Source organism: Artibeus jamaicensis, unplaced genomic scaffold, assembly GCF_021234435.1.
Source record: "Artibeus jamaicensis isolate MK-2021 breed Jamaican fruit bat unplaced genomic scaffold, CSHL_Jam_final contig_497, whole genome shotgun sequence".
Lineage (NCBI taxonomy): Eukaryota > Metazoa > Chordata > Mammalia > Chiroptera > Phyllostomidae > Artibeus > Artibeus jamaicensis.
This window is the reverse complement of record NW_026521863.1, coordinates 772,239-784,551: the sequence shown is the minus strand read 5'-3', so window position 1 is coordinate 784,551 and position 12,313 is coordinate 772,239. Positions and strand designations below refer to the sequence as shown.

Below are 12,313 nucleotides of genomic sequence, written 5' to 3'. Positions count from 1 at the left end.
CCACACTTGGCCACCGCCGAGCGCGTAGTTGGCACGTGCAAAGTCAGTGCCGTTGCAGCTTGGAAACCAGCTTGAAAATTTTTTGTTGAATCCCTCTCTCTGACTTACTTTTAAATACACGCTACCTCGAATGGCAAGTCCAGGCAGGCTCAGGCACCGGGACCTTCTGGGGCGCACAGGGTGGCCTCCCGAGGGCGGACGAGGGTGGGGGCGGCGGGCCCGGCGCCCCTGACCTCCGCTGTCCTTCCAGGCTCTCGGAGCCCGACCCCAGCCACACGCTGGAGGAGAGGGTGGTCCACTGGTATTTCAAACTCCTCGACAAGAACTCCAGTGGGGACATTGGCAAGAAGGAGATCAAGCCCTTCAAGAGATTCCTTCGGAAAAAATCCAAACCCAAAAAGTGCGTGAAGAAGTTTGTGGAGTACTGTGACGTGAACAACGACAAGTCCCTCTCCGTGCACGAGCTGATGGGCTGCCTGGGTGTGGCAAGGGAGGAGGCCAAGGCCGGCGGCCGGAAGAGGCACAGTAAGTCCGTCCCCTGCCCCTGCGCCCGGGCCACAGGCCTGTGTGTCGGCCGCCCCCAGTCCAAGGTCGACCCACAGCCTGAGGTGGAGGGGTGTGGGCACCGGCAGGACATCTGTCCACAGAGCAGGGAGAGACCCTGGGGGCCCCCGGGCAGGAGGGATGGGGGTGGCAGGGGTGGGGCCAAGGACAAGCCTCTTAGTTCTCCTGCTGTGCTGGCCACCTGTCCAAAGGCGGCGGCCTCGAGGTTTGCGGCCCTGTCCTGGAACCGTCAGCCAGGACTGGCTGGCTCCGCCTGTGGCCCACAGCCTGAGGGGCCGGCCGGGTCGCGAGCAGCGAGGTCCTTCCCGTGTGCGCAGTGACCTGTCCCCTGTGGAGGGCACGCGTTAGCACTTTCCCTCACGGCCGAGTGTGTTTTCAGTGGGCCTGGCCTAAGTAGCCAACTGTCACCAAGGGAAAACCTTCTGGTTCGTGGTCCCAAACGTCCCCAGCAGTGACATGTGGGAAGTGCTGCCTGCTGGCTGCTGGGGACGCTGGAAGAGCCACTTTGCACCGCATGGGGACAGGTCTCATTTTCTCGTGTGAACAGAAGGAGGGCCCCTCCCCTCCCTGCCACCTCATCTGTCATTCCAGCATCAGCCGCAGTCGCAGGGCAGAACGAGGCGGCGTGTGTGAGCAGGTTCCGCGGTGCCGGGCCCCTTGGGTGTCCTGTGTTGCCAGCTCAGCTCTGGGGCAGGGACCTCGTGTCCGACCCAGGCCCGGGCTTCCCGAAGGCAGCCCGTGGTGGCTCCTCATTGCTCCTGTGTCCCCGTACCTGTCCTCCTGGTCCCTCCACACGGTGCCACGGAATGGGTTCCGGGCCAGGTGTGTGTAGCTGTGGGACATTTTTGCTCCTTTTTTGGTGACAAGGTCACTGGGGCAATGGCACGTTGTACCTGAAGACAGGTGTGCGGGGCCTCTGTGCCCTGCGTTGTCCTCAACACGTTTGGCCTGGAGGCCAAGGGCAAGTGTGGAGCCGCCCCCTCGCCCCCCAAGTGGGGTGGCCACGCCGCCTGCTGGCAGGAGGACAGCTCAGCACCTCTGTCCTGCGCAGGGGCCTGCTCCTCAGCTCTCTGATCGGGGCAGGCTCAGACCCCGCAGTGATGGGCACTTTCTGGGTGTCTGTGGGCACCTGAGGAAGCAGCCGGCGGGCCCCCCGGAGGGAGGAGGCCAGGAGGGGATGCTGGGCCGGTGCTGTCTGCACCGTGAGTGTGGAGGTGACACAGGGCTCTGACGGGGACGGGGACTGTCCCGTGAGCCCTGGTGGCTGAGCCGGGCGTCACCTGCTGTCTTCCATGGGTCATGCTGCATCTCCAGGGGCCACAGAGGAGCACGGTCCCTCTGGCTGTGCCCCATGCGTCACTGGGTTGCGCCCTCTGCTCCCAGCCAGGCACCCCCAACACTGGCCTCCCTGGGGCCTGGGCGGGGGAAGCGTTTACATGCAGAGAATGGAGCACGGCGAGGGCCCACGGGTCCTCGGGGGCGGCGGCCGCCCTGAGGTGGTGCAGGCAGTCCTCTCGCTTCTGGGGCCGCATCCTCTGGGCCCAGGGCATCTGTGCACCTGAGGGAGGGACGGGGGCAGCAGGGTCTCTATGGCTGTGACGGTCACTCACTAGAAGCGCTGTCACCTCCGTCAGGTCCCCGAGAGGGGGCCGTTGGGTCTGATCTTTGCTGTCCTGCCAGGACCTGAGAAGATCATCTGTGCCCCCCCCCACCAGATGAGCTAGAACTTGTTAAAGTGGTTATTGTGTCTACAGTGAGCCTTGGGCCCGGAACCCGTTTACTTTCCCTGCAAACTTTTGTAAGTTTTTTCCTACTTTTTTTCAGTCTGGTTAGCAGTAATTTTTTCTTGTCCTGTGTGATCTTATCCCGTGTGAATCAGTGAAAAGTCAGAAAGACCCGGATGTTCAAGGCGGGGCCCTCGGGACTTTCCGCACGTCCGAGCCGTCGCCAGTTCCCGGGCCCCCTTCACGTCTGCTCACGCGCGGCAGCTCACTTTGTTCACACGCAGCGATTCGTTCTTGTCCTGGAAACAGGAGGAATCGAGCAAAAGGCACAAGTAACTGCGATCTTTTCATTCTCACATAATCAAACCTGTATCTATGTTTTTCCAAAAAGCATTTCTGCAGATGTGCACATCCGTGTGCTGTCGCTTTTACATGTGAGTGGCGTCACACACATGCTTTCTAATCACATGTATGTTAAGCAGTCACACAAGATTTTCATTTAAATTGTTGCAACAAAGAGAAGTTATTGGAAAGTTTCACCAAAACTTTCACGATTATAAAAAAAGGAAAGTAACTAAAAGCTATTAAGAAATGGTCAAGCCAGAGAAGAGAGGCCTCAGAAAAGATTATGCCGCGCCCCGCTGGCTCCCTGAGGCGACCCCCCGGGGAGAGCCGGGGACCCTCTCACACCAGACGGGTTTCCAACCGCGTCGTCCCCGGCCCCAACCGCTTCCAGGCCGACCGTCTGCGCAGCGTCAGCAGCAAACCCTCTGACGTCAGCTCTCCGCGCCCCCACCCCCGGCACGGGGCGCAGGGCATGGGAACGGTCCTTTTCCCTCCCGGTTTTTCCTCCATGGCTGTTTCCCGGGGTCACGGTGATACCGTGTGCTCTGCCCCGTCAGTGTGAACGGACAAGTGGCCTCGAGTTCCTGCCCCTTGTACGTTTTGAACAGGGATTCACCTCTGACCCTGGAGTGAAATGCTGCCCTGGGCGTCGTTAAACCAGCATGCACCCTTCGTCGACGTTGTGCGAAGGCTTTCTCTTTCTCCTGGGTGCTGGAGGGCAGGACATGTGCTGTTGCAGCTGACCTTGGACCCGTGGCTGCCTCCCAGGGCCAGGGAGGCCGAGCTCGCCATGCAGGAGCCGAGGGAAATGCTGGCATCTGTCGAGCCCCCGGAGTGTCTCAGGGCAGACACGGGGCCGCCCTAAGGGGTCTTCAGAGGGGGAAGCGGGGCCCCAATGGCTGCCCTGGCCGGGAAGTCGTCACTGCACAGAAAGCAAAGTGGCTACGATGACCCCACCTACAATTGAAAAAAGAGCCCATTCATCTGCTATGTGTGTAATGGTTCTGCAATTTTCTCGGTACCTTTGTGTTGCGCCCTTCACGGGGCTGCGTCCGCATCACCACAGCAGGAGAACAAGGGCTTTGGAAGTGGAATGACTTTGCTCTTTACTCTGTGTTTTTTATCCTGTAGCTAGAAGTCAACAATTAAGGCATTTGGGCTGAAAGACTCTGCCCTCCGTGAACTTATTTGTTCAAAAGATATTTGTTGAAATATATATATATATATATTTGAAGAGGGCTCCCTGCTCTAAAAGTTGGCAAAATGACGGCAAACGGACGGAGCCCGCATTCTTCTTGAGTTTGTCTGGGAGAGCAGCACACTGACCAGGGGTGTGGGTGGCATGTGGGGGATTGGGGCTGAGCTCTGGGCATCTGATGGGGCGGGACTGGCATCTCACGAGGTGACCCTTCTGTCAGGGGTGCAAGGAGGTGCTGAGGGAGCGTCTGGCCAGGGGGACAGCGAGGCCCAGAGCAGGAGCCCAGGCCCAGGAGGGCTGGCCCGGGACACAGAGCCCCTGACGCCTTGGAGGGACTTTGCTCTGAGCTGGGGGTCATCGAGGGGTTGGCCAGGAAGACTGACGGAGAGTCGGAGGTCACTGGGGAGACCAGGGATGTGGACATCGGGGGTCATCGGGAAGTGCACAGTGGAAACCAAGAGCCAGAGCGTGGGGGCCGCCGGTTGGGGGGGCCTGAGCAGCAGGGGAAGGCTGGCCCGCACCTTGGCAGGCAGGCCTTTGGAACGTCGGGTAAAATGAAACATCCCCCAGAGGCGGACGCTGTCCTCAGCGGGACTGGAATGGCTGCAGGGCGGGGTCTGCGCCCCCTCCCTCGTCCTCCTGGGGGCAGGTCTGCTGGGGGCTGAGGCTTCCCAGGGGTGACGGCCCCTCCCGGAAGAACTGTCCCGAACCTTTCACGAGAGGAGCAGTGTTCCGTGTTTAATGTCTCCTTTCTTTCTCTCGCCAGCCCCTAAAGGAAACTCGGAGAGCACTCCTAACAGACAGGTGAGTCCAGGTTCTAACCTTCGGGACTTGGGGGCCGACTTGTGGGCAGTCACGACTCCGGCTCCGCAGGCTCAGAAGGACACCCAGAGGCACCTCCCGGGGTCCCGGCAGCAGCCTGCAGGCTAAGTCACCCGAGACATTTTGCCTTAGTGTTTTCTTTTTAATATTTCAAATTTCAGTTGCTTCTAGGAAGCCGCCTGAGTCCTCTTGTTCTGTAGCCATAAATGGCTGTGTCCAGCCGTCCTCCAGAGGTTCACGCTGCTTTCCGTACATTTTATCTGAGGAGCCGGCAGGGACGGGAGGCCCCGGGAGTCTGGGGGGGCCGGTCCTTTTCACCAAGGGCCCTGATGAGCCCCGCATGCAGCCCCGACGGGACCTGCAGTCTCCTGCCGTGGGCCGTACACTCCCTGAGTCTGTGAGTCTGGGTCTCTCCCTGCTGAGTTAGAGACAACCCACCAAGGTCTAGAACGTTCTCCGGGAGAGAAATGGGAGCAGACCGGTTCCCCTCGCTCTGGGCTGGGACAGCCCCTTCCGCAGACCACGCGCCGGCCTGTTTACCGGGTCTCCCTCTGAAGTCAGGCCAGCACTCCCCGGGCCAGCCCGGTGTTTGTGGTGGGTGCCCAGCGGCGCCCCCCACGCACTGTGGGTGTCACTGAAAACCGGTTCATCGGAAAGACGTGCAAGACTGGTCTCTTTGTTCAGCAGACGTGTGGTTTTAACTTTTTAACCCCACTGCGGACCACCGACGCTTTAGAGCCACGCGGGCCAGAGAGCAGGGACCCTCCAGGCGCGGGCCCCGCGGAGGCGCCCTCAGCAGGCACGGAGGCCATCCTGCGCTGCCCTCCCTCCAAGGCTTTTCTGGGCCGAGGGGCTCTCCAGCTCTCTCAGGGGTGTCTGAGGGGCACCCTGACCTCATTGCCGCTCTGGTCACACCGATCGGTTGTCACCAACACCTGTGTGGTCAGTCACATGTCTCAGGTGACAAACAGGAGGTCCAGGTTTTGAACAAAGTGCTTCTGGACCAGCCCTGCGGGAAGAGCCAAGTGTGAGGACGGGGCCTCCCGCGTCTCAGCGGCTGGCGCTGCAGCCCGCGGCTCTGGGTCTGGGCGGGACGTGGGGGCCGGCTGCGGCTTCCGTGGTGCTGCCGTGGGAGGCGGCAGAGATTGGTGGGCCGTGTAGAACAGCACCAGCAGCTGCGCATTTCACTCCGTGAGTGACCAGGGAGGGGAGGGGTCACAAGCAGGGAGGCTCAGAGGCGCGAGCTGGTACTTAGTCGGAAGGCGAGCTGTGTCCCTCGGCCGCTTCTTCGGTTCCCACTGAGGTTCAGAAGCGATGGGAGCGGGACCCTCGGGCTGGTGTCCTGGTGGGTTCCTCGCAGTGCCGGGCCCTCCTGCACCACCCGAACCGGCCCTGGTGACCGCAGGACCCGCAGGGCCTCCTCTGTGTCCCCGAGTCCCGACCCCGGAGCCCTCCCTGGCCTGCTCCAGGGACAGGCCCCTCTGTCCTTGGCATCTGTGTACCCTTCCTTGGGGGACCAAAGCCAGCGTCCGGTTAAGTCCGGACACAGAAGCTCGGGGCACCGGAGGCGGCAGGGATGGGCACACCTGGAAAAACAAACCGGGAAGGCGGCGTGTAGCTTCTTTCATCCGAAACCACTTGTAATTGGCAGAGAGTGCAGACCCCGAGGCTTCACACAGACTTTTCCAGCGGCGTTGCCCCCGGGAGGGGCAAGTGCTGTGTAGAGAGAAAGGAAGGAAAGGTGGGAGCCCGCCGAGGCCCTTCTCAAATTCCAGGCGTGAGTTAGATCATCAGACTGTCTGTGTGCGTTAATCCGAGGAGGGAGGAACTTCCGCAGAGCGTTCCCCGTGCTGAGTCCACTCTCAAGACCAGGCTTGGTCGCGGCCTTTCCCGCCCCCACACTTCCCTGACGCTCCGGGTCAGGCGCCGCCAACGGAGTCCCCAGTCGGGAAGCGCCCAGGGAGCCTTCGCTGCCTGCAGGTCCTCGCGGCCGGAACCGCCGGCCTTTTCGCTTGTGTGTCCTTTCCTTCCTGGGTCGTGCCCTCCCTTCCGCGTCACTTCTGTTCGTTTCAGAGCCTGCTCCTGGTCCTGTCCCGTGGTTCTGTCTCATCTGCAGAGAGCGGCCGCAGGCTTCCCGCAGGAGGTGAGCAGGCGACTAACCACAGCACCTCTGTTTGTGTCTCCGCAGCCAAGGAACCAGGGATGAGCGGCGGGCCCGGCCGCGGCGCCCCGGACGCGTGGGAGAATCCCTCACCAAAACGCAATTAAAAATCGGAAACAAAAACATAGTATTTGCACTTTGTACTTTAAATGTCAGTTCACTTAGTAGAAACGAGGTTCCCAAGCAGACGGCTCTGATCTGTGAAGAGGGCGGGGCTGGCGTCATGGACAAGTTGCAGGCCCCGTGTGGTCCCCTTGACCTTGGAAGTCTGTGCTCTCTGGGCTCCTCGCGTCCCCATGAAGGGTGGTGGCCTGGGGCCCCGAGGCTCCGGCCCTGTGGCTGCTTGGTGGTACTCCCCCACTGCAGGCCGCTGCATGGAGACCGACTGTCCTCTCGGCCTCCTGGGGCCCCTGCTGGAACTTCCTGTGTCCCTACAGGTCGTCACCTGCCACCGTCCTCGAACGCACTGAGCATATGCCTGGGGCTACGTGTTTCTGGGACTTGGCTGCTTTGTTTTACTCACCCGAGGTCCCGTTCCCCACCATGTTTGCAGCCACGGCAGCAGGCTGGTGACCCGGGGCGCGGGGGACAGTCCCCTGCTTTGCCACTTCAAGTGTGGGTGCCGCTAACCAGGCAGTCAAACCAGCGCTGGCGTGCCGGCCCTCTGCCCAGGCAGTGGGAGGGCTCCGACGGCCGGAAAAGCAAGCGTATTCAGGCCACAACTGCCCAGCCCTTCCTCTCGGGCCTCACCACCCGGAGCCCCGGAAGGTGAAATTGTCACCTGAACGACTCTGGACAGTCCCCTCAAAGAAGGCGCAGCTGGGATAAGCTGTGTCCTGGGGCCCTGCCACCTCTGGGCCGTGGGACTCGTCACTGGGAAAGTCCTCTGGGTGGCACTGGGGAGGGGGGGCGGGCAGGTCAGGAACCAGGTGCCCACCCTGTGAGCCGCAGAACTGGCCCAGTGGAGGCCGGGGGCCACTGTCAGCGCTGGACGGCCATCAGGGAGGGGCCATGGCACTGCAGCCCAGGAGCAGGCGCCGGGAGCCCCGTGCAGAGAAGCCCCTCCAGGCCCCCGGCCCCCCCTTGCATGCTGTGTGCAGCTGCTTCTGTATTTCAACTGCGAAGTAACAGCTGAAACTTTGAGCCACAAACCGGCTCAAGTGCCTGTCATCATTACTTAGGAAGCAGTCACGACCCCAGATTTACTGGATAATCTTTTGTATCTCTGAACTCTGATTAATCATTTTTCTTCAAGTGAAATAAAATCTGCTATTGAAACGGTCCTTTGTCTTTTCTTTCTGGCTAAAAGCAGAGCTTTATAGTCATCTGATTTGAGAGTATCAGCCCCCGGGGAGGGCGGGGCAGGGCCCTGGGCAGGAAGGAGCTGGGATCTGGCTCCTCCCCCCACGGCCGGGGGGCTCCGCACCTTCCCGAGCCCGTTCCTGCCTCTGTTCCCTGCAGGTGCAGGGACGCAGCTCCGGGGAGAGGCTCTGGGTGATGGCGTGTGGGACTCACCCTTGTTTGGTGCGTGAGAAAGTCCCAGCCGAGTCCCGAGGACACTGGTCCCCTGCCCGATGCCCCGGGGACCCCAGGGGACACACGAAGGCTCTGGTGATGAAAGCGGGTGCCGCTTCCTGCATCACGTGCCCGGGGCCCGCCCGGTCAGACCCTGTGAGGTTCTGCTGAGCCGCCGCGGTAGCTTTTTCCTGCTCCTCCTCCCGGGTTTATTGCCATGTGGCTGGCACCTGGTGCCACGTGAATTTAAATGCACGGCGCAGCGCCTTGGCGTGCCTGCACAGAGAAGCGGCCCCCGAGTGCAGTCCGCCCCCTCCCCACACAGACGCAGGGAGCGGCGGCTTTCCTCCAGGGGAGAGGGGCCACTTGCTGGGCCCCTGTTACGCTCCCCAGGGCAGGGCCACTGACAATCGTCACGCTGTGGTGTCCTGCCCGGCAGGCCCCCTATGGACCCCCTGCCGTCTCCTGCTCAGAGAAGAGGGACTTTTGTCCACCCCAGTGGCCGCGTGGCTGTTGTGCCGTGGGGATGAGGCAGGGACTGCAGGAGGAGAAGGGCTGCCGTCGGGAAGGCCCCAGAGAAGGCAGGCGGGACGGGTTCCAGCAGATGGGAGGGGACAGATAACATGTGCGGGAGGCCCAAGGGGTTGCATGGGGGCCGGCGAGCAGAGGGCCGGGGAGTCTGCAGGCCGGGAGCCAGCTCGCGGGGCCGCCGCCGGCCGCCGCAGATGGTTCTCATTGCCGAGCACTGCGATGCAAATCCGAAGCAGAGCCTGCCCCCCCCAGCCCCTCACAGCTGGTGTTCCTGAGGGACGCCCCCTCCCCCACTGCCCTCCCCTCCGTCTGAGGTTTGAAACGTCTCTCCTGCGTCCTTGTCAAAAAACTCCGCCCAGGACATCACTTACGTACAAGGGCACTGACCGGCTGGTCAGTCTCACCCGTGTTGTGACTCCGGGCCTTTTCGGGTGAGTTATCCAGGTGGAAGTGTTGGCGTTTTTGTCGTCACTGTGCAGAAAGGGCTGACAATCTTAAACTGCCAAGCGGACAACACGTGGCCAGCAAAGCTGGTCAGAGAAAGTAGGAGTGTGTGCAGCACCCCCTCGGCCCCTGGTGGGGGAGGTGGCGGTGCGGCGGTGGTGGCGCTGGCGGTGGTGGTCATAATGGCGACTGATGGTTTTTCCCTAATAACGCACACTAACTACCACATAGGCTGAAAGTTGGAAAGCTTCAGCCTTTTTCATGCAGCCCTTTTTGGCATTTCTTCATCCTAAAGGAGGTGCGAGCTACCTGTCGGGGCAGCGCTGTGGACCAGAACGAGCCACGGTGGCGTTCAGCCACGGACCCTGGGGGTTGTGAGAGCAGCCGGGGCCAGCACAGGCCGGGCGCCACCGGGCGGCTCCGGCCCTGAATCGCACGGCGCTCCGGACGCAGGTCCTCCCCGCGGTCAGAGAGCCAGCGTGTCCCGGCGTTGTCCCGACCTCAGGGACAGTCCACGTTCTCCAGCCATTTGATGATTCTTTCATGCAAATTTTGCACAGCTTCACCTCTTTCCGCCCAACCCTGTCCTTCCTAGAATTTGCTGGGTGAGGCTGGTCGTGACCCAGGACAGACCCGCCAGGGCCGGGGAGCCCGTTCCCTGTGAGTTCGACACGAACGCATCGCTGTTGCGTCCGAGGGCCCACCCGGTGAGCGCAGGGCACTCTGCCAGACACCACAGAGAGGTCGCACCTTGCTGAACCTCAGCTGTGTCGGGAGGTCGCACCGGCTGACATTTCAAACACCGCAGGCCACGGACACTTGTGCCTCACACTTCCCGTCCGATAAAGACCTTTTGTGATCGAGTTCCTGTATTTTCCTCTCCCCGCGCTTACTTCCTTTAATTCTATCTGAGTCAACTGACACTCCTTTCTTGTGATTTTTCTGGTTTTCATGTTGCTACTGTGACAGAAATGTCACTTAATCATTTGAAGTGGATTTTTCATGTTCCTTTGCCTCCCACGCCTGGGAAGAGCGGAGAGGAGCGTGTGCTTCCGTTGGAGGCACCGGTCTGGCGCCTCCGGCGTCTGTGGACCTCGAGGCGTGGCGGCCGGTCCCGTCTTCTTGACGAGTTGCGCTCCGACGATGGACATGAAATCGTTCGTGTAAACGCACTCGGACAGGGAGACGTTCCCACAAACCCGCCGCTGACCGTCGGGGCGGTGAAAGGCCTGGCACCTCAGCGCCCTCCGGCAGCAGCCCGAGGCCTTCCGGCTCCGTGACCCCAGGGACGCCTTTCCCGTCACTGAGGGCGTGTCCCGCCGGGAGTGGTCTCTCCTGAGCTGGAGGGGGGGGGGCCCTCTGCACGGGCAAATTAAAAAAGGGAAAGAACAGCAAATGTCAGATTAGTAAATGAATGAGTGAGCCATGAAACCGCAGACACAGTGCCTCGAGCCTTCACCAGCAGCTCCAGCGCGGGTGCCACTCGGGTCCCCAGCCCCCTCGGATGAGCTCCAGGCCCCGGAGGGGGGTGGTGGGTGGGGCGGGGGCGGGGGCGGGGTCGGTGTGTGCAGGCGCAAAATAACAGGGAACTGTGTTTGCGGAGCTGCTGGGTCTGCCCTCCCCTTTTCAACGCTGATCAACTCCAGGCCTGAAGCCGACTGGACAAGTGCGACCGTCCGCACCTTCCCGACGAGGCGGCGTGGGCTGGGTGCGTCTGTCCCAGGTGGCGGGGGCACAGGCGGGGGCGTCCGGGACTCTCATCCAAGTCTCCTTCCCGACAGCCGGTGCTTCGGGGCCCCGTTTGATGCAGACACAGCACCAGATGGCTCCGGCCGCATCCCCGGTGGCCCGTCTTTGCAGAGACCTCGGAGCTCCTCAGCAAGGCCGCTGCTAGGCTGGGAATGGGCACCGGGAGGCACGGCGCTTACTGTGGAGAGAGGCCGCTGCGGAGCTGGAGAAAAACACTCGCCGGGCCCTTCACTTGAAGTAAAAAAACTACGTTTGCGAAGCACAGGAAGAGGGAAGGAAAACCCATCTCTGCCCAGGACCCCTGGACACACACTGTTTGTTGTCTTCACTGTTGCTCCTGAGCCCGGCCGTCCCTGAGAATTCTCACTTCAGGGCAATGGGAAGGGAAGGGTTTCCAGGGCCCCCACTTCCTGAGCGGGCCCCCCTGCCCTGCGTTTGGGCAGAAATCGTGCCCGCCCTGCTAGTGCTGCTCCTCTGCCTGCCCCCACCCCCACTTCCAGAGAACAGCCGCTCGCCCAGAGGCGGGCGAGGGGCTCTGGCTCTGCCTCCCTGTGGCCCCGAAAATGCTGTCCCGCTCCTAACGCAGAAGTGACGGCGCCTCCTCTTCCTCCTCCCCGCTGCCCCGAGGGAGTGCGGAACTCAGTGGTTTCCCCCACAGCCGTTTGCAGAGGACGCCATGCGCTCCTGCGTGGAAGTCCCGTCGGGCCTCGTGCGTTCAGAGTGGAAATATGTGGGGTTTCTCCAGACATCAGGTCCCGCCTCTGAGAAAACCGTTAGCAGCTCGAAACCTTCTGGACGTCAGATCACTATTATAAAGCAACGTTCAGATAAGTTTCAGTAAGAACAGAGGAATTAGAAACACGTGAGTCATGATTTCCTACAAACCCCGCTTGCATTGCAAGATTAAGGGGCAGAGAGGTACTGATTAACCGAATGTGTTCAAGAACTGGCTACATCCAAAATATTTAAAGCGTAACGAACACATTCACTCACGTCCGTCTCGGCCTCGGGATCAGAGCGGCGCTCAGGGCGTTTGGAGACGTCGTTCGTGGCTCCGCGTGGCCGACCTCGGGCCAGAACGAACCGTGGGCTTCGCCTCTGCGGACACACGCACGGCACGTGTTTGCGGTTGGAAAAGCCACAGGACCCTCAGGAGGAGCCACCAAAGGTGCTGAGAGGTGAGAACAGAGCGCGGCGTGGTGCGTCCTTTGTTGTTTTTGAGCCACGAGTGCGGCCGAACCAGACTTCAGGAGGATCGAC

At 61.4% G+C, this 12,313-nt stretch overlaps 1 protein-coding gene across 2 annotated transcripts in view; it reads left to right on the top strand.

Moving 5' to 3' along the window:
* The window catches only part of SMOC2 (SPARC related modular calcium binding 2), a 76,930-nt gene extending 69,946 nt beyond the window's left edge, over positions 1 to 6,984 (top strand). For both annotated transcript variants that reach the window (XM_053668677.1, XM_053668676.1), the window contains exons 11-13: positions 251 to 525; positions 4,598 to 4,635; positions 6,842 to 6,984. In XM_053668677.1, coding sequence (XP_053524652.1) covers positions 251 to 525; positions 4,598 to 4,635; positions 6,842 to 6,859 — 331 coding nt within the window. In that variant the 3' untranslated portion in view covers positions 6,860 to 6,984. The remainder of the gene's footprint in view (positions 1 to 250; positions 526 to 4,597; positions 4,636 to 6,841) is intronic.
* The last annotated feature ends 5,329 nt before the right edge of the window (positions 6,985 to 12,313 follow it).